The sequence below is a fragment of the Perognathus longimembris genome, chromosome 11, assembly GCF_023159225.1.
Source record: "Perognathus longimembris pacificus isolate PPM17 chromosome 11, ASM2315922v1, whole genome shotgun sequence".
Lineage (NCBI taxonomy): Eukaryota > Metazoa > Chordata > Mammalia > Rodentia > Heteromyidae > Perognathus > Perognathus longimembris.
In genome coordinates this window covers 43,040,087-43,061,315 of record NC_063171.1, presented here as the reverse complement: position 1 = coordinate 43,061,315, position 21,229 = coordinate 43,040,087, and the positions used below count along the sequence as shown (strand labels likewise).

The window sequence follows — 21,229 nt, the reverse complement described above, 5'->3', positions numbered from 1 at the left end:
GACTTTCATCTCTAATAAACCACCAAATAAGCTGTAAGCAGTAGAGTGATAGCCTTAAGCAAAAAAGTTCCAACGACAGCGCTCAGGCCCCAGCACATACCAGAGCATGTGCACATGTGCATGCACACGCGCGTGCCCCCCCCCCAGATCCAAGTCTCATACCATTTCCCATTGGATGATGTTAACAATGTAGACACCTTGTCAATATTTTTGTTATAAAGTCTCCTGACCTATTGTATTTTGTTGGCTCTAGGAGGTCATTTCTAAGAGAAAAGGATCCCTGGAAAGTTGAGTCTGGTTTTGAGTTTAAAAAAAAGTGGGGGGGGGGGGCAGAGCTCCTTGCTGCTAGACCCGGGCCATCATTGGTATCATGCAGGCTCCAAGGAAGGGCCTGTGCCATTTGGCTCTGCCCTATAGCCATAGTGAGTATTCCTACCTAGCTGAAGTTCTGAAGCCACGAAGAAGATTTACAAACTCCCCAAGAAGGGCCTGACTCCCTGGCAAATCAGTGTGATCCTGACTGACTCACACAGCGTTGCACAAGTACATTTTACAACAGGCAAAAAATCTTGAAAATCCTCAAGTCCATGAGCAGGAGAAGTCAGGAACAGCATCCATGCCCTGAGCTCAAGCCCCAGGATCGACAAAAAAAAAAAAAAAAAAAAAAAGAAGAAGAAGAAAGTCTGGGCTGGTAATGTGGCCTAGTGGTAGAGTGCTTGCCTTGTATACATGAAGCCCTGGGTTCGATTCCCCAGCACCACATATATAGAAAAAGCCAGAAGTGGCGCTGTGGCTCAAGTGGTAGCCCTAGCAGAGCCCTAGCCTTGAGTGGTAGCCTTGAGCACAAAGAAGCCAGGGACAGTGCTCAGGCCCTGAGTTCAAGCCCCAGGACTGGCAAAAAAATAAATAAAACAAAAAGAAAATCCCCAAGTCTAAAGGATTTGCTCCCAATCTTCCTGAGGCTCTCTATCATCTACTTAAAAAGGCAGTTGCTGTCAGTAAGCATCTTGAGAGGCATAGAAAAGATAAAGATGCTAAATTCTGCCAGTGCCAGTGGTTCACACCTGTAATCCTAACTACTCAGGAGACTGAGATCTGAGGATTATGGTTCAAAGCTAGCCAGGGCAGTACAAAGTCAGTCAGCTTGGGCAGGAAAGTCTGTGAGTCTCTTATCTCCAATTAACCACCAAAAAACAAAAACAAAAACAAAAACCCTAAGTAGCACTGTGGCTCAAGTGGTAGAGCGCTAGCTAGCCTTCAAGCCCCATGACAGACAAAAAAAAAAAAAAAAAAAAAAGATGCTAATTTCCATCTGATTCTGACAGAAAACTGTATTTACCAATTGGCTCAGTATTATAAGACCGATTGGGTCCTCTCCTCTAATTGGAAATACAAGAAATGTGAGTTGTCCACAGCCTCTGCTCTAGTGGCATAAATTTGTCTGTACTTCAGCAATAAAACCATTGTTTCAATTTTTTTTAAAGATGGGGGGTGGGAGTGCCCAAGCCAGGAGTTGATGGCGCATGCCTGTAATCCTAGCTACTCACAAGGCTGAGATCTCAAGTGGTAGAATGCTAGCCTTGAGCAAATAAAAGCTCAAGGACAGCTCCTAGGCCCTGCATTCAAGCCCTAGTATTTGCACAAAACAAAAAGGGGGGGGGGGAAGATACTGAAAAAAAAACTCACAAAAAATGGAGAAAGACATTACTAATAAAGACAATTGCCTACGGAGTTAAAGCAAAGAAGGTAGTGAAAAATTACATCTTAGGGCTGGGAGTAGGAAGGATGATGGCTCTAGGTTAGCCCCAGTAAAAGTGAGTCTCTTCCTGAAAGACAACCTAAAGAAAAGAGTCAGGAGCACGGTTCAAGTGCTAGAGTGCTTGCACATCAAGCATGAGGTGTGATGAGGAAATAAGGCAAGCCAGGGTGGTTATCAAAGCCAGAAAACTTTTCTCTCTAATAGGAAACCTAGAAACTCTCAGAGAGGTAGTATGTGACAAAGTAGAAGACAAGTAAGTATGTGGTTTGAGGACAACCAGGTAAATGGCTTTGAAACACTGCAAGAATAGGAAATAGGACAGAATTCAACAGAATAAAATTCAACAGACCATTGACAGAGAACTAAGTTACAAAACAAGCTGATATAAATAAATGCTCACAGAGCTGGGCACCAGTTGCTCATACCTATAATCCTAACTACTCAGGAAGCAGAGATTCAGAGGATCTTGGTTCAAAGTTAGCCAGGCCAAAGTCTACTCTGTCTCTAAAATAACCAGCAAAAAGCAGGATTAGAGGCATGACTCAAGGGGTATAGCACCAGTATATCAAGCAAGCCCAGCAAGTCTGAGGCTGTGAATTCAAACCCCAGTACTGGGGGATGGTGGCAATCCAGCTACTCAAGAGCAGAGATTGAGAAGATTTAGGTTCATTGCTAACCTGGGTGAAGACTTGGTGAAATTCCATCTCAATATACAAGCCAAGCACGTTGGGTCACAGTTGTAATCTCAGTTACACAGGAAGCATAGGCTAGCCTGGGGAAATATAATGCAAGACTTTGTCTGAAAAATGAGTTGACAAAAACAAAAATGGTCTAGGGTAGAGTGCATCCATAACAAACATGGAACTGTGATTCAAACTCCTGTAATGCAAAAAAAAAAAAACAACAACTCAACCCCTTCACCTCAAAAAAATAAAATAAAATAAAACATACACACACAAAACACTACACAATCATGATCTCACAGTTGGTGTTGAGGCTCAGCTTAACTCTCTGCTTAGGTTTCACAAGATACAAGGTGTTGGCCTTAATTCACAGGGTGGTTGGCAGAATTTCTTAAGGGTGTATAGAGTTGAGGGCCCCAACTTCTTGTGTCCCCGGGAGCCATTCTTAGCTCCTTGAGGCCCCTGTGGTTTTCTGCCATGTGGCTATCTCCCTAGGCAACTCTCAGTATGACAATTTCCTCAAGGCCAACAGGGCAATCTCACTGCTGAGTTTGTGAGTGACACATCATCTCCTTTGCCACAACTTATTGTCTACAAACAAGTCACAGGTTCCACTCACCTTCAAAAAAGGTTTACACAAGAGCCTGACTCATTGGAGGTCACCTGAATCAGTATTTGCTTGAGGACTTTAGAAGCGAGAGATAGCTAAGTGACCTGTAATCCTCAGGAGGCCTGATGGAGGGACTGCAGTGAGGGCGTGAAAGCTGGGTAGAATTCATACAGCAACGCAGGAAAGAGAAGAGGCAAGCATGGCACTAGTGGCTCATGCCTGTAATCCTAGCTACTCAAGGGCATGAGATCTGAGAATCTCCGTTTAAAGCCAAGAAAGTCCTTAAGCCCTTCCCTTCAAATGAACTACCAAAAAGCTGGAAATGGAGCTGTGGCTCAAAGTGGTAGAGCTCTAAGCCTAGGCCCCAGGAATGGAACACACACACACACACACACACACACACACACACACACACACACACACACACCATGAAAAGTGGTAGAACATAAAGCACTATAGATGCCAAAGTGCGCAGGTGGGATTTCCACCTTTTGGTGTAGGCATTTCCTTTCAACAAGGTATTGGAACCTGCTGATGTGCAAAACACAAAAGCCAGGAGGAACTTCCGTATTTAACAAAAGGAAGCTAGGTAGTGGAGAGGGTCCTTGTGCTGCTGTCTGAGCATTTGGGCTCAAAGTTCAGTTTTGCTATTAACTAGCTGTGGGATTGGGGCCTGCTGGTTATCTGAGTCTGGTTTCTGCTGGATATTTCTATTTACATTGTTACTGTGTTGACCCAACAAGCTTTGAGTGGGGAAGTACTCAAGATGATCCAGGTCCTATTTCCGAAGGCAGTTTTGCTGACTTCCAAGACCCCCTCCTCTCTGTAGGCCCCCAGGTCTCTCACTCAGTCTCCCTCCTCTTGGAGTCTTCTAAATAGGGGTGGTGGGAGGTTCCTTGGCACACCTCTTAACTCACTATAGCTTCTAACTCAGTTGCTGCTCTAATCTGCTACCCACTGGAACCAATAGCTCTCACATCTGGGTTCTGGCCCAGGCTCCTCTCTCCAACACCAGATTTATCTGTCCAACCAATTACTGAACCATTCCTCTTGGACCTCCCACAAGCTTCTGGAATCAACTAGGCCCCAAACTAAACTTAACTACTTTCCCTTGCACACCTCTTTTTTTACATGACTTGTCTTGGAGAATACATGATTCTGACATCATTCCTTCCTCTCTGCCTCTTCACACCTTCCCAGTGGCCACAAGTCCTTCCTTTCCTGTGTGTCCCCCTCCTTGTATTCCCACTGCTACTGCCCTAGTTTGGATCTCATTAATTCTCACCCAAATCACTGCAGTCATTTCTCAACCCATCTTTCTATCTCAGCTCCTTCTTTCTCTATATGTCCTACAGAGTGAACTTTTCTAAAATACAAATTGGATAACCCTGCTACTCTGCTTAATTGTATTCAGAGGGGCTGGAAATATGGCTTAGTGGCAAGAGTGCTTGCCTCATATACATGAAGCCCTGGGTTCAATTCCCCAGCACCACATATATAGAAAATGGCCAGAAGTGGCACTGTGGCTCACGTGGTAGAGTGCTAGCCTTGAGCAAAAAGAAGCCAGAGACAGTGCTCAGGCCCTGAGTTCGAGCCCAAGATTGGAAAAAAAATTGTATTCAGAAGCCCCTACCTTTTTTTTTTTGTCGTCTGTTATGGGGCTTGAACTCTGGGCCTAGACACTGTCCCTAAGCTCTTCAGCCCAAGGCTAGTATGCTACCACTTTGAGCCACAGCGCCACTTCCAGTTCTTTTTGTTTATTTGTTTTGTTTTTGTTGCCAGACCTGGGGCGTGGACTCAGGGCCTGAGCACTGTCCCTGGCTTCTTTTTGCTCAAGGCTAGCACTCTGCCACTTGAGCCACAGTGCCACTTCTGGCTTTTTCTGTATATGTGGTGCTGAGGAATCGAACCCAGGGCTTCATGTATACGAGGCAAGCACTTTATCACTAGGCCATATTCCCAGCCCCTCACTTCCAGTTTTTTTGAGGTTAATTGGAGATAAGAGTCTCATGGACTTTCCTGCCTGGGATAGCTTTATACTCCCCATGCTGGCTTTAAACCACGATCCTCAGATCTCAGCCTCCTAAGTAGCTAGGGTTACAGGTGTGAGCCACTGGCGCCTGGCCAGAGGCCCCTACCTTTTTAAGCAGGAAATGGAAGTGTCTGGGCATGGTTCTCAGTAACTGAAGCCCTCTAAGATCTGGCGGTTTCCGGGCTATTTCCTGGCCTCTCACACTACACTATGTTCTTCCAGATCTCTGTGTTTAGTATATGCTGGTCCTTTGTCAGAAATGTCCTTCCATCACCATTCCCCTCTGTCTTGCTAAATCTTCTCCTCTATAACATGTGATTTAGCTTCCCCCATCCTGCACCCTCTTAACACCCTCTGGATGCTAGGGGGGCTTCGTTAGGTGGTCTTTAGCAGCTTGCATAGGCCTCTGTTCCAGCTTGCATCATGCAGCACTGTAATCCTTGTTTTTCTTCTATTTGAAGGATTGAGTCTTGCCTCATTCCCAAGGTCAGGCAAGACAACAGGCTTGATCACATGCCTGTCAGCAGGCAGTTTGAATCTGGGCCGGGCCAACAACACTACCCTTGGTCCCCAAAGGACAAAAGCCCCTCACCCCAAGTGGAGCATTCCACTGTGGGGCTGGCCAAGGACATCACCCACTTTCTGTTTTCTATTTCCTTGTTAAGCCCTATATAAGCCTACTCCAAAACCAGTTGGGAGCACAACCTCCAAACCCCCAGGAAGGTCTGTGCCTCTTGCTGTTCCTCAATAAACAGTCCTCACCTGTTGAGGATCAAGTCCCGCCTATTCCTTTTCCGTTCTCCTCCATTTTCCTAACACTATTTCCTGCTAAACTGTGAGTTCATTAAAAAAAATTCTGGTCCCGGCTTGAACTCAGGGTTTGGGTACTATCCCTGAGCTTCTTTATGCTCAAGGCTAGATAGCACTCTATGAGCAACAGCTCCACTTCCAGCCTTTTTTGGTAGGTTATTGGAGATAAGAATCTCACAGATTTTCCTGCGATCCTCAGGTCTCAGCTTCCTGAGTAGCTAGGATTACAGGTGTGAGCTACCAGTGCCCAGCCTATGAGTTCCTTTTTAATTTTGATGTCTATACTAGGGCTTAAACTCAGGGCCTCACTCTCTTGCTTAAGTGTGTGTGTGTGTGTGTGTTGCTTGAGGCGAGAGCTCTTTTTGTTGGTTAATTGGAGAATGTCTCAGATTTGCTTGCCTGGACTGACTTCAAACCATGAACCATAGATCTCAGCCTCCTGAGTAGCTAGGATTACAGGTATGAGCCACAGGTGCCCAGCTCGACTGGGAGTTGTTTATAATAGTAATGTTATTATTTTATTTTCTAGTTCTGATCTCTTGACATTTTCTTTCAGTCTGATCCTTCCTGAATATTTTAGTTATTTTTTAAATAGGCAACATACTTATCTAACTAAAAATTCAGAAGTTAGAGAATAAAGTCTTGTCTCTGCTCCAGTCAACCTCCCTGGTATCAGTCAATGTTATTTTCTTGTGCAAAACAAACACCACCACCCCCCTTTTTTTTTCCCTTAAGACAAAGTCTTGATATACAGTTTAGGTGTCCTTCCAACTCACTACGTAGCCCAGGCATACTCTGAACTCTCCATCCTTCTACCACTGCTTCCTGAGTCCTGGGAATGCAGGCACGCTTCTTGTGGTATTTCTAACAGCACAATTATATACAATACCTCTTTTTTCTTTTTGTGCCGGTCCTGAGGATTGAACTCAGAGCCCATGTACTATCCCTAAGCTTTTGTGCCTAAGGCTAATACTTTACCACTTTGAGCTACAGTGCCATTTCTGGCTTCTTTACTTTTTCTCTCTTTTTGTAATTAATTGGAGATAAGAATCTTGCCTACTTTCTTGCCAGGGCTGGTTTTGAAGCCTCAGATCTCAGCCTCCTGAGTAGCTAGGATTACCAGTGTGAGCCTCTGATGCTGGGCTACATTTCCTCTTCTATACACAAATGGTACTGTGTTCCGAAATCAGCATGGAACCCTCCTCTCACTTAACTATGTAGTCTCCATGGGATCATTTCCTTTTTTTTGTGTGTGTGTGTGTCTCTTTTTTTGGTACTGGGGATCGAACCCAGGATGTTACACTTGCAAGGCAAGCACTTTGCCACTGAGCTACATCCAGCCCTCCATGAGATCATTTCATTGCAATGTAGAAAGAGTCTTTGTCTAGAGTGAATCCATTGTGGATGTGTCATAACGTAACCAAGGACTATTAGGTTGCTTCCAATCTTTTGTGAATAGCAACAACACTGCAGTGATTGAACTTAAAAACAAAAAAATTCATTTTGCAAAAAAAATATCATTGTCAAGTGTAGCACTAAAGTCCTGGAAGTGAACTTCTGGAGCCATGTGCATTTGTAACTTTGATCTTGCACTACTGTTCATTTTTTGTACAAGTTCTGGAACTTGAACACAGGGCCTGGGTACTGTTCCTGAGCTTCTTTTGCTCAAGGCTTTACCACTTGAGCCACAGTGCCACTTCCAGCTTTTTCTGTTTATGTAGTACTGAGGAGTTGAACCCAGAACTTCATGCATGCTAAGCAAGCACTCTACCGCTAAGCCACCTTCCCTATGATCTCAATGAACTCTCCATCTCTAGCCACTATTGCAGAGCCTAGAACAGAGCAGGCATTAAGCTAATTTTTATTAAACAAGCAAATGAAACAAAGACAATCTCTTATAGCAAATGCTGTCTTTCTCTAACACCTTTTGTATAAGTCTCTTCCCTATCCAGAATTCAGTCCAAACTAAATGATTCAGGTTGAAACCAAATACCATTATTATTTTGAAGTGAAAAAACTTTTTTGGGTGTGATATTAGGAATTGTACTCCAGGTCTGTGTTTTGTTAGGCAAGCACTCTAACACTTGAGCCATGTCCCCAACCCTTAATTTAGAGTAAAATTATTTCTTTGTATATGCATGTGTGCTAGCATTGGGAATTGAACTCAGGGCCTAGACTTTGTCCCTTATCTTTTTTCACTCAAGGTTAGGATTCTATCACTTGAGCCACATCTCCATTTTCCTCTCTTTGCTGGTTATTGAAGATAAAAATCTCACTGACCTTCCTGCCCTGCCTGGCTTTAAACCTCTTTCCTTGGCTCTTCACTTCCTGAGTAGCTAGGATTACAGGTGTGAGCCACTGATGTAGGAGCAAAATTCTCACAACTTTATCATTTCAGTATTTGTATAACTGATCAAGATTCTTTATTAGCATTGTTGTAAAGTAAGTTACTTTTTCTTTTGGTCGGTTGTGGCTCTTACACTCAGGGCCTGGGCACTGTTCCTGAGCTCTTTTACTAAAGGCTAGTGCTCTACAGACACTTTGAGCCACAGCTCCACCTCCAGTTTTCTGAGTGGTTAGTTGGAGATAAGAGTCTACAGCTACATCTTGTGGGTGCAGATGGGAGGGAAAAACCAGGAAAGAGCAACAGAAGGGGAGACGTGATTCAAAAAGAATTGTACTCATTACTCATTACCTAATTTATGTAACTGTAACCCCTCTGTATATCAAGTCTATAATAACAATTGAAAAAAAAAGTCTCACAGAAACTTTCTGCCCAGACAGGCTTCAAACTGCAATCCTCAGATCTCAACTACCTGAGTAGTTAGGATTACAGGCATGAGCCACCAGTGTCTGGCACTCTCTCTTGCTCCCACTCCCACTCCTCCCCCCTTTCCCCCCTCCCCATTTTGGGGCTTTAATTGAGGTACTATTACTGAACTCTTTTGCTCAAGCCTAATTCTCTACCACTTTGGACCACAGCACCACTTCTGGTTTTTGAGCTGTTAATTGGAAATAAGATTCTCACAGGGACTTTTCTGCCTGGGCTGGCTTCAAACCCTGATCCTCAGATCTCAGTTTCCTGAGTAGCTATCCTGAGTAGCTAGGATTACAGGTGTGAGCTACTGGTACCCAGCTCTGGCTCTACATTTTGTTTTAATGTTATGGTTGTAATAACTTTGTATCCTCATCCTATATTTTGTGAGATCTCTTAATCCTTTTATTTGATCCCCACCACTAGCAATTCCTGGAGGTTCTTAACCTAGCTCCTGAATTCTTTCAGAAGGTTGCTCATCGATTTTGTAAGTCATCAGTTCTATTTCTGGGTTCATTACTTTTTAATTGTGCAATTTCCCTATACATTTTTTTTTTTGCTTGTTCTGTTTTGTGCCAGTCCTGGGGCTTGAACTCAGGGCCTGAGCATCGTCCCTGGCTTCTTTTTGCTCAAGGCTAGCATTCTATCACTTGAGCCACAGTGCCACTTCTGGCTTTTTCTATATATGTGGTGCTGAGGAATCGAACCCAGGGCTTTGTGTATACGAGGCAAGCACTCTACCCCTAGGCCATCTTCCTAGCCCTCCCTATACATTTTTAGTCATCTGTAAAATTAGGGACATATAGTGTTTAAAGGTTTACCGAGATAGAGATGTAAGCGTTTAAAGTGGTATTTGGCAGGTAGTAATGTTAAGAAAGGGAGCCCTTTGTGCTTTTCCTCATTTTCCTGTGTATGCCAAGAATGCAAGGTCCTAACTGGTGTGTGTGTGTGTGTGTGTACTGGTACTAGAGCTTGAATTCGGGGCCTTGCACTCTTGCTTAACTTTTTTTTTTTTTTTTTTTTTTTGCCAGTCATGGGGCTTGAACTCAGGGCCTGAGCTGTCCCTGGCTTCTTTTTGCTCAAGGCTAGCACTCTACCTCTTGAGCCACAGCACCACTTCTGGCCTTTTTTGTTTATGTGGTGCTAAGGAATTGAACCCAGGGCTTCATGCATGCTAGGCATGCATTCTACAGCTAAGCCACATTCCCAGCTCTTTATCTGTGTCATTTCTTAAGGTTGTGGGGTTGTTTTGTAGCAAGCAACCTTGAGAGATGGAGGGATGTCTCCTCAGGAAAAAGAACAGGTTTACTTACTGCAATGTAGCAGCTTCTCTAAGTTCATTGCCCTCCTCTGTACAAATTCACCAAACACCCAAGATTTATTTGAGCCTTTGTGTTTTTTTTTTTTTTTTTTTTGGCCAGTCCTGGGCCTTGGACTCAGGGCCTGAGCACTGTCCCTGGCTTCCTTTTGCTCAAGGCTAGCACTCTGCCACTTGAGCCACAGCGCCACTTCTGGCCGTTTTCTATATATGTGGTGCTGGGGAATCGAACCCAGGGCTTCATGTATATGAGGCAAGTGCTCTTGCCACTAGGCCATATTCCCAGCCCGAGCCTTTGTGTTTTATCCTTGAGGTACTTGGGTTGAGGGAGGTAAGAGGAACTGGTACAAATATGGAGAAGTTCACATTTCCTGTGTCCTGAGTAATAGTCCTTGGTCTCAGATCCAAGAATTTTGTTACTAGAAGCATTAACAATAATTTGTAGCCTTAAAAGTTGGGAAAAATCAAATGCCCGGATGGAGTAGTAAATTGCTTACGTTAGTTATTGTCATTTTTGTACTTGTTACTCTTTACAGTGTCCATGTCTGTTTTGGTAGGGAGCTAATCACATCAATGGCTGCCATTTGCAAATAATTCTATCATGTTATTGGGGGAAAACAAAATAAATTTGAAGTAACTGTAACTTCAAAATTACTGCTCAATTGAAATTACTTCACCATTCTAATATCCACTTTTAAGTCAGAGACTGTAGTTTCCTCTCCACGTATGCTTTTTTGCATAGCTGGGGAAATAGTTTTTATGTAGCTGCAATACATGAAAAGAAAGTTGCGTAAAAATGCCAAGCCCTAGTTCTTGTTACTTAATTGCTATTGACTTTGAGTGTTCTAAGGTTCTCTTTCCTAATATGTGAAATAGGAAACTGATTTTTCAATCCTGTTGTCTTACTAGGTTGTTGGGCCATCAGATAAAATGAAATTTATTTAGCCCTTTACTGAACAAATTTAATATTGTGTTGAACCACAGGCATCAGCTAACCCTAATATTTTTATTTTGTGTGTGTGTGTGTGTGTGTGTGTGTGTGTGTGCATGCTAGTCCTAAAGCTTGAACTCTAGGCCTGGCCGTTGTCTCTGAGCTCCTCTGTGCTTAAAGCTAGTGGTCTACCACTTGAGCCATATATCCACATGACTTCTTCCTGTTTTAACCGGAGATAAGTGTCTCAGGGATTTTTCTGCCCTGGCTGGCTTTGAACTGTGATTCTCAAATCTCAACCTCTTGAGTAGCTAGGATTACAGGTGTGAGCCACCGGTACCCAGCTAACCCTAATATTTTATTTATTTTTTGGTGCTGGGGATTGAACCCAAGGCTAATTAGGCATATGCTGCTTAACAAGCAGACAACCTCTGAGTTACACCCTTATCCAGCCAACATTATTATTATTTTTTTGGCCAGTCCTGGGGCTTGGACTCAGGGCCTGAGCACTGTCCCTGGCTTCCTTTTTGCTCAAGGCTAGCACTCTGCCACTTGAGCCACAGCGCCACTTCTGGCCGTTTTCTGTATGTGTGGTGTTGGGGAATCGAACCTAGGGCTTCAAGTATACGAGGCAAGCGCTCTTGCCACTAGCCCATATCCCCAGCCCACTTCTGGCTTTATATATATATTATATCTATATTATATATATATAAATATATGTGGTGCTGAGGAATTGAACCCAGGGCTTCATGTATATGAGGCGAGCACTTTACCACTAGGCCATATTCCCAGCCCCCAACATTATTGTTCTTTTTTTTTTTTTTTTTTTTTTGGCCAGTCCTGGGCCTTGGACTCAGGGCCTGAGCACTGTCCCTGGCTTCTTCCCGCTCAAGGCTAGCACTCTGCCACTTGAGCCACAGCGCCGCTTCTGGCCGTTTTCTGTATATGTGGTGCTGGGGAATCGAACCTAGGGCCTCGTCTATCCGAGGCAGGCACTCTTGCCACTAGGCTATATCCCCAGCCCCAACATTATTGTTCTTAATGGTTATGAAATGAAGGGAAAAAGGAGGAAACTCTCATGCTTCAGCTGTGGAACCTACAGTAAGACACAGCAGGTGAGTTTGATAACATTCAACTGATGAACTTCCTAAGAGTGATAAACTACAGTTACCAGCAAGCTTTGCGCACGTCGCAGGCTCAGGCTCTGCCCGGCCACACAGCCCGGAACTACATCTCCCAGAAGGCCTCGCGGGGGCACAACCGTTCGCTTCCCCCCGCCCCCCTTGCTCCTCTTTCGCCGGCCGGCAGCACCGGGGCCGACTTTCCGAGGCCAGCGGAGCGGGCGCGCGCGCCGGGGGTCGCGCGGCTGCCGTGAAGGGCGAGCGCGCTCCGGGAGGAGTGGAGGCGTGGGGGGGGGGGCGGGGGTACAGCTTGCTTGCTCGCAAGATGGCGGACGAGGACGGGGAAGGGATTCACCCCTCAGCCCCTCACAGGAACGGAGGTGGCGGCGGCGGCGGCGGCGGCGGCGGAGGGTCCGGGCTCCATTGCGCCGGGAACGGCGGCGGGGGAGGCGGCGGCCCCCGGGTCGTGCGCATCGTCAAGTCCGAATCCGGCTATGGCTTCAACGTGCGGGGCCAAGTGAGCGAGGGCGGGCAACTGCGGAGCATCAACGGGGAGCTGTACGCGCCGCTGCAGCATGTGAGCGCCGTGCTGCCTGGAGGGGCGGCCGACCGGGCCGGGGTGCGCAAAGGGGACCGCATCCTGGAGGTGTGAGTATCGCGGCCGCCGCCGCCCCGCTCTGCCTGTCACCCCGGCCTCGCGCGGGCCTCAGGGACCCCCGCCCCCTTTAGGCCTAGGGCCCCGCCGCCTCCTTCCCTCCCCCCCTCCCCCGGCCGCTTTCGGCGACTCCCACTTCCCTTCCTGCAGGCTCGCTTGTAAGCCCGGCCCTCAGTTATTTTTTTAAGCCCCTGCCCCCTTGCATTAGGATGTGCTCCCCCTCCCCCCCCTTTGACACGCGGGATTCTGCCGCTCACTCACTACCCCTCGTCTTCCACCCTCGGAACGGCATCTCCTTTCCTGACCCCAGGCAGTACTGGGTCCTCCCCAAGTTCCTTTAGCATCAGTTTCCTGTTCTCCGCCACTCCCCTCGGTCCCTGTAGACTGCCCCTTCTGTCCTCTAGACTGAAGCAGGACCTGTGGTGTGCTCTCACTTTCCCTCCGGAAACACCATCCCTACCCACTCCACTCCTTTTTCTTCCCTTGGTTACCCTTTCCCTTACGGCTCTGTACTCCTTATATTTTTAACATCCACTTCTTGTCCTTCCCTTCCTTTTTCTTTTTATACCCTCAAGAGTATGCCTTCTTTTCGGACCCTTGCCTACCTCTTGGCGGGGTCGGGTCCGATAGTATAGTTTCCTCCGTAATTTGGATATTACACTTTGATTTCGAATTTGGTGTCTCACTCAACATATCCCTCTCAGGGCATCCCTGTTCTGGCCCTTGTCTTCACTCCTGAGCCATATTCACACTTAACTTTGCGTCAGGTTTATGGTAGAGCCCTTCTAGCTCCTACTTATCCCCAAACTACAATTTCCTTTTAGCTCTTTTGACATCTGCACTGTTTTTAAAGCAGGATGTCCAACTCCATTATTTCTCCTACTCCATGTCACCGTATCTTTTTTCCCCCTCCTGTAGATTGCTTTCCCTTCTCTTTTTAAGGTTCCTGCTGTTGCAGCCCACCTACCCCTGCTGCAGTGTTGGTCCTGGGACCATCATATTACTCAACCTGACTTCCCCCATCACATCCTCTAACGCTCCTGGGATGCTGCCTGGTCTTGCAGTTTCTATGCAGGCTTCCTTCACTACCCTTAATCTATATAATTTTATACTTTGTATTACAATTCATATAGTGGTTGTGGGTGATATAGCTCTTTCGATTCTCCTTCAGTTTTGTATTTCTCTTATATTACTGCATCTGTACCGTGTTATGTGTTTTTCTCCCTTACTCTTTCTCCATGATGGTATTTGCCCATATGAAGCTTTAATATGTGCGTGTGAATATGAATATGTATATAAACGTGTATTTTAATGGAAATTTCCAGAACTGTCAATCTGTGTCTTGTAAAACACCTGAGGGTTTGCAAGGAGGATGATATCTTGAAAGTCTGGCCTTATGGAAGAGTCCACCACTTCTTGTTCATCTTGTGCCCTCTGTCTTTCTCCACAGTCTTACTCTGCTATCCACTCATTCTGTTTTCTTATCCCTTTCACTTCAAGAAACTCACTCATATATTTGGAGATATTACAATTTGTTTCTGTCCTTTTTTTTTCTTATTTATTGTCAAAGTGATGTACAGAGAGGTTATAGTTTCATATGTTAGGCCTTGGGAACATTTCTTGTACTGTCTGTTACCTCTGTTTCTGTCCTTTCTGTAAGCAGATTCTTTCAATTCTCATTATGTATGATGTGCTGTTTCTGGTATTCCTTGGTGGTACATTCTTTTGTCTTTTTTTGTGTGTGTGTGTGGGGGGGGTAGAGTTTACAGATACAGGATACTGTAAGGACTTTTTGATTTCTTGTACCTGGGCACCTGATCACATTCTTTCTAGATTAATGCAAAATCAATGTCTGGTGTTTTCTGATAATAGCTTTTGTAGCTGTCATATCAAAGGGTAAGGATCCTTTGGAAGTTAACTTTGGATCCAGCTGTTCATTTTTAGACTTAAAGTGAAAATATGACCTTATAAATTTATTATAAAGTTACTTACTCTAGCACAAAACTAAAATAATTCTCTAGGAGATTAAAGCTAATGTGATCTACTATGTGTATATGACAAAAATATGGTTGGTAGCTTTTGCTTTTACTGTGGTTTCTAAAGCAGAACTTAGCAGTAAACTAGATACTGTAAAGGAGACTTCAGGTGATCTTGTAAAGACAGATAGAAGGACTTGTTTCAGATCTAAGATCTAAGCTGGATAGCTAGAAGATTTTTTTCTTTTTGGAATGTCTTTAGTGGTGAGGAGAGAATTTTGTTTTGGAGGGCAGGAAAAACAAAGCAAAACAAAACACTTTACCTAGGTGACCTTTTTGGAAGGTTGTGATGATCAACAATTTTGGTTTTGTAAGCCTTTCAACTATAAGTATTCTGATATCCAAAGGCTTTGAAACTTCTACAGTACTGTAGTGGTATTAGTTGACAGTTGTAACCCAAAGTTGAACTAGTTGGTAAATTTTGTTTGTTTTATTTTTTTTTTGCCAGTCCTAGGGCTTGGGACTCAGAGCCTGAGCACTGTCCCTGGCTGCTTCTTTTTTTTTGCCAGTCCTGGGGCTTGGACTCAGGGCCTGAGCACTGTCCCTGGCTTCTTCTTGCTCAAGGCTAGCACTCTGCCACTTGAGCCACAGCGCCACTTCTGGCCATTTTCTGTATATGTGGTGCTGGGGAATCGAACCCAGGGCCTCATGTATACGAGGCAAGCACTCTTGCCACTAGGCCATATCCCCAGCCCTCTGGCTTCTTTTTGCTAAAGGCTAGCACTCTACCACTTGAGCCACAGCGTCATTTCTGGCTTTTTCTATATATGTGGTGCTGAGGAATTAAACCCAGGGTTTCATGTATACGAGGTGAGCACTTTACCACTAGGCCGTATTCTCAGCCCAGTTTGTAAATTTTGAACCTCAGCTGTACAGATTCTTTCTCTATCCTCACACCCTTCTTAGTGTGTCAAGTAAGAGGAGGAAATCAGCTATCAAATAGACGTGATTCCTTTTTTTTTTTTTTTTCGGCCAGTCCTGGGCCATGAACTTAGGGCCTGAGCACTGTCCCTGGCTTCTTTTTTGCTCAAGGCTAGCACTCTGCCACTTGAGCCACAGCGCCACTTCTGGTCATTTTCTGTATATGTGGTGCTGTGGAATAGAACCCAGGGCCTCATGTATACGAGGCAAGCACTCTTGCCACTAGGCCATATTCCCAGCCCCTAGACGTGATTCTTTTTGTGCCGTCAACTTACTTCGATTTGATTGATGCTGATTTTCTGAGAGCATTCTCTAGATATTTCCAAAATCTCTTCTAATTTTTTTTTTTTTTGCCAGTCCTAGGCCTAAGCACTGTCCCTGGCTTCTCTTTGCTCAAGGCTAGCACTCTGCCACTTGAGCCACAGCACCACTTCTGGCCATTTTCTATATATGTGGTGCTGGGGAATCGAACCCAGGGCTTCATGTATATGAGTCAAGCACTCTTGCCACTATGCCATGTTCCCAGCCCCTCTGAACTTCTTTTTGCTCAAGGCTAGATATCTACTACTAGAGCCACAGCACCACTTCTAGCTTTTTATGTGGTGCTGAGGAATCAAACCCAGGGCTTCATGCATGCTAGGCAAGCACTTTACCACTAAGCCACATTCCCAACCCTCTCTTTAATTTTTTTTTTTTTTTTTTTGGCCAGTCCTAGGCCGTGAACTCAGGGCCTGAGCACTGTCCCTAGCTTCTTTTTGCTCAAGGCTAGCACTCTGCCACTTGAGCCACAGAGCCACTTCTGGCCATTTTCTATATATGTGGTGCTGGGGAATTGAACCCAGGGCCTCATGTATATGAGGCAGGCACTCTTGCCACTAGGCCATATCCCCAGCCCCGTCTCTTTAATTTTTGAAAGCTTTTATATTTATCTGTCACTCCAATTCTTAAGTTAAGAACTTATTTACTTAATTTGTTGTCCCAGAAAAACTTTTCGATGAAGTGTCAAGTAGGTTTCAAGTTAGGGATCCATAGTTTTTTACTTGGGCTGGGCCCTGTTCCTGAGGCTCATTGTGCTCAAGGCTAGCATTCTACCACTTGAGTCACAGTGCCACTTCTGGCTTTTTCCCTATTTTAAATTCTTTTCCTATGTGGACAAATTGTTTTATTCCAGTTTTCATTTATTGGAATGCTTTGGACAGCTGATAGAGGCAAGAAATAACAGAGTAATTTTGAGACTTAAGGGGATCAGACAAGTTTAGACAGAAGTTTTTAAAAGCTGGATATTCTTTGTATTTCTTTTAGAGTTTGCTTACCAAGGCTCTGGTCCTCATTGACTCTTACAATTTTTTTTGCTCAAGGCTAGCACTCTGCTACTTGAGCCACAGCGCCACTTCTGACCATTTTCTATATATGTGGTACTGGGGAATCGAAGCGGAAATTTTTCTTGGCTAACATTGTTAGTCTCCATCTTATATTTTTCCAAGTGTAACTAACATACACTGTCTTCCCTTAGATGTATGCATACCTGGAGACTGTGTGAAGGGAGCTTTTAAAAAATAGAATAAAAATAAATCTTTGCATTATATATTATGTGAAGTAACTGACTTCAGGTTTTTTTTTTTTTTAAGTTGTTCCAAAAGCTGTTGTTCCACAAGCTTTTGATGATGAGTTCTTTTTTTTCCCTTCCCTCTCTTCCCTCCTCTGTCTATCCGTCTCCCTCTTTTGCGTTTGTGCTGGTCCTGGGCTTGAACTCAGGGCCTGGGGACACTGTCCCTTGTTTGTTTTCTTCTTCTTTTTTTCCTCTCAAAGCTAGGGCTCTACCACTTGAGCTACAGCTCTATTTTCAGCTCTTTGGTGATTAATTGGAGATAAGAGTCTCATGGGCTTTTCTGCCTGGACTGACTTTGAACCACAATCCTCAGATTTCAGCCTTCCAAGTTAGCTAGGATTCCACTTGCACTGGCCATTGACGAATTCTTAAGAGAATCCTTTAAGAGGATTTTAGTGTGGAGTGGTGATGATATAGGAGTATCTATATGCCTATATTTTTGAGTCATTCAGTTTTTTCCCCCCTCCTCCCTTGGTATTTGGGTAATGTCTTAAGCCTGGACCCCTTCAGACTGTCTTGCAAGCATTTAAAAGTCATGATGTAGTGCTGGGAATATGGCCTAGTGGTAGAGTGTTTGCCTTGCGTATGGCCTGGGTTCGATTCTTAGCACTACATATGTAGAAAAAGCCAAAAATGGCACTGTGGTTCAAGAGGTAGTGTGCTAGACTTGAGCAAAAAGAAACCAGTGACAGTGCTCAGGCCCTGAGTTCAAGCCCCAGGACTGGCCAAAAAAAAAAAAAATCATGATGTAGGTATGTTAGTGAGGAAGGAATGCTTTCTTCCTTGGTAGCTGTCAGATAATATACCCATTAATGTTCCCTTGTTAAAGTTAAGCCATAAATTAGGCTATATACATCAGTTTGTTTATTGAAAGTCAATTTTGTACAGAAGTTTGAAAATCATTGAGTAAGAAGAGGTTAGTGTTATAAAAAAGTGTCTGTTGGAAGTAGTGTTGTGGCTCAAGTGGTAGAGCAGTATCCTTGAGCTGAGGAACTCTGAGACAGCACAGCGCCCAGGCCCAGAGTTCAAGCCCCACAACCAACAAAAAGAAAGAAAAAAAAAGTATCTTTGCAAGTTGTGTGTGTAGTTGTCTTTTCCAACTACTTTCTTTATTGTAACTTTTTTTTTTTTTTGGCCAGTCCTGGGCCTTGGACTCAGGGCCTGAGCACTGTCCCTGGCTTCTTCCCGCTCAAGGCTAGCACTCTGCCACTTGAGCCACAGCGCCGCTTCTGGCCGTTTTCTGTATATGTGGTGCTGGGGAATCGAACCTAGGGCCTCGTGTATCCGAGGCAGGCACTCTTGCCACTAGGCTATATCCCCAACCCTCTTTATTGTAACTTAATTCTATTTGGCTCAGGTTTTACAGGTAACTTTACAGGTAAATTTTGGTAATAGTATTTGGAATGATTTCTGAACAAGAAAATTTTATGGCTATGGTTCTCAAACTTTAGTGTGTGTGAGAATCACTTGGATGTGCTTGTCAAAAGTATAGATTCTCAAGCCCACAGATCAATCCACATGATCAGAACAATAGAACAGAGCCTATATTCTTAGTTTATCACTGTTGTTACATTGAGAGTCTTTGGCTAGGACTGTAGTAAATAGTTACTAGACTCCTAAATTGGAGTTGTTAGACTCCTAAATTCCAGATTATGTGGAAAATCAGTTTTCTGTTTGATCATGTATACTTTATTGGAGCTTGCTAAGCTCTTTCAATAAAGGTGTGTAGTTAAGAGGTAGGACAAATAATGATCATTATAGCACTTTGAAATGTGTAGGATGTGTTATAATTTGCAGTGTGTATCCATTTGTATTTAACCCTATCAGATGAGGATATTATAAACCCTGGAGGGCAGGGACTATATCTAATATTATATGCTTTTGGTATCCCTAACCAAATGTCTACTGGCATATAGAAGGAAACTCAGTGAGTTCTTGCTGAATAAATAAAGAGAAGAAACTGAGTGTTACATTAGTGAATGACAACCAGGATTAAATCCAGGTCTTCAGTTAGTAAATCTTGTATTTTTCATATCTTTGATTTTTTAAATATTTCTGACTTGTTAATTACTTTTGACTGGTGAGTAGTTATGTAAATTTGTTAAAATTTTGCTGGCGGGGCTGAGAATGTAGCTTAGTGGTAGAGTGCTTGCCTAGCATGCATGAAGCCCTGGGTTCGATTCCTCAGTACCACATAAACAGAAAAAGCTGGAAGTGGCGCTCTGGCTAAAATGGTAGATCTCTAGCCTTGAGCCAAAAAAAAAAAAAAGAAGAAGAAGCTCAGGGACAGTGCCCAGGCCTTGAGTTCAAGCCCCAGGCCTGGCAAAAAAAGTAAAATAAAATAAAAATACTGGGTACCAGTCACTCATGCCTGTAATCCTAGCTACTCAGGAAGTTGAGATCTGAGGATCCTGGTTTGAAGACAGCCCAGGCAGAAAAGTCTGTGAGGCAGCTCTGATTAACCACCTAAATGCTAGAAGTAGAGCAGTGAGTCTAGAGAGCTGTGTAGAGTGGGTTAGTGTGTGTGAGTGAAAAAACTAAGGACAGGGCCCAGGCCTTGTTCAAGCCTTAGTATGGGTACAAAATAAAATAAAATAGTTTTAAAAATTCAATTGGGGCTGTAGCTTAAGGGTAGAGTACTTTGCTAACATATGCAAGGTCCTGGATTTAGTCTTCAGCCCTGAAAAAATAAAGATAAAATTCAGTTATAGATGTAGATAGCAGTAGAACTTCAGTTCTGCCATTGTGAAATGAAACTATATTTTTATTTACCCCTTCCTTATCTCCTGTTGATAAGTTGGATGAGAGACTGTGGACTAAAGCAAGCCTTCTTTATCCTTACTGTTGCTAATCTCACCCATGCTCCTGCCTCCCCCCTCCATTGAGGCTTAAACTCAGGGACTGGGTGCTGTTCCTGAGCTTTTTCCACTCAAGGCTAGTGTTCTACCACTTTGAGCCATAGCACCACTTCCGGTTTTTCTGGTGGTTAATTGGTCTCATGGACTTTAATGTCTGGGCTGGCTTTGAAATACAATTCTCACTTCTCTGCCTCCTGAGTTGCTAGAAGTACAGGTGTGAGTCACCATGGCCCAGCTGTTGTTGGCTAGCTTTACTCATCTGGTTATCCATGAAGGGAGCATGACAATCATAACTTTGAAAAACATTTAATTTTATAAGTAGTTTTGGCTGTTACAAACAAATAACATTACATTTGCAAATAATATTACCTTTCATTTTTATAGATTGTTCTGACTAGGAAATGATTTTTTGTTCATAACATGAAGGTTTTGCTGCAGCTTGTAAGTTATTAAGAACAGTTGTCTTTCTAGTCCCCACTGACCATTTTGTTTCTGTTGACAGTTACTGTGCTGTCAAGGATAATTATTTTTAAAGGTAAGTCCCAGTGGGACTTGTCTCAATGGTAGATAAGCAGAGAGATTTAATTGACAAGCAAACACTTTATAATTTATGATCACAGCAAAGTGCTTTGGGAGCAAGATCTGTGGTGAGTTAGTTATTCATTAGATAGAGGCAGAGGATATTGTGATGGTTTAGGTTAGAGCCAGTTAGGTTCATTTTGTTCAGCTGTCAGCTCTGTAAGATGTCTTCCATGCTTCACTCAGGCAATCCAGTAGGAACCTGTATGTGTGGTATAATTCCAACCCACAATTAGGATCATTAGGCAGTTAAATATTTATTAAAAAGTTACAGCCACGTATAGTAGTAGAGGACTGTAATCCCTAGCATTTGTGAGGCTGTGGAAGGAAGATCCTATGCTGGGCAATGTCTCAAAAAAAGGAACTCATACTATATGTGTTACCACTCAACATATATACAAAACAGCACCAACAAAAGCATCTGAAACAAGTTGTGTCAAAACTGTTTACTGGAAAAAAAAACTTTACTGGTATCATAATACCAATATTATC

General features: G+C 43.8%; 1 protein-coding gene across 2 annotated transcripts in view; it reads left to right on the top strand.

Moving 5' to 3' along the window:
• The first annotated feature begins 12,255 nt into the window (after positions 1-12,255).
• Positions 12,256-21,229, top strand: part of Snx27 (sorting nexin 27) — a 79,836-nt gene continuing 70,862 nt past the window's right edge. Inside the window, exon 1 of one of the 2 annotated variants that reach the window (XM_048358133.1) lies at positions 12,256-12,727. In XM_048358133.1, the coding sequence (XP_048214090.1) occupies positions 12,405-12,727 (323 nt within the window). In that variant the 5' untranslated portion in view covers positions 12,256-12,404. The remainder of the gene's footprint in view (positions 12,728-21,229) is intronic. The other variant, XM_048358132.1, reaches the window with a different exon arrangement.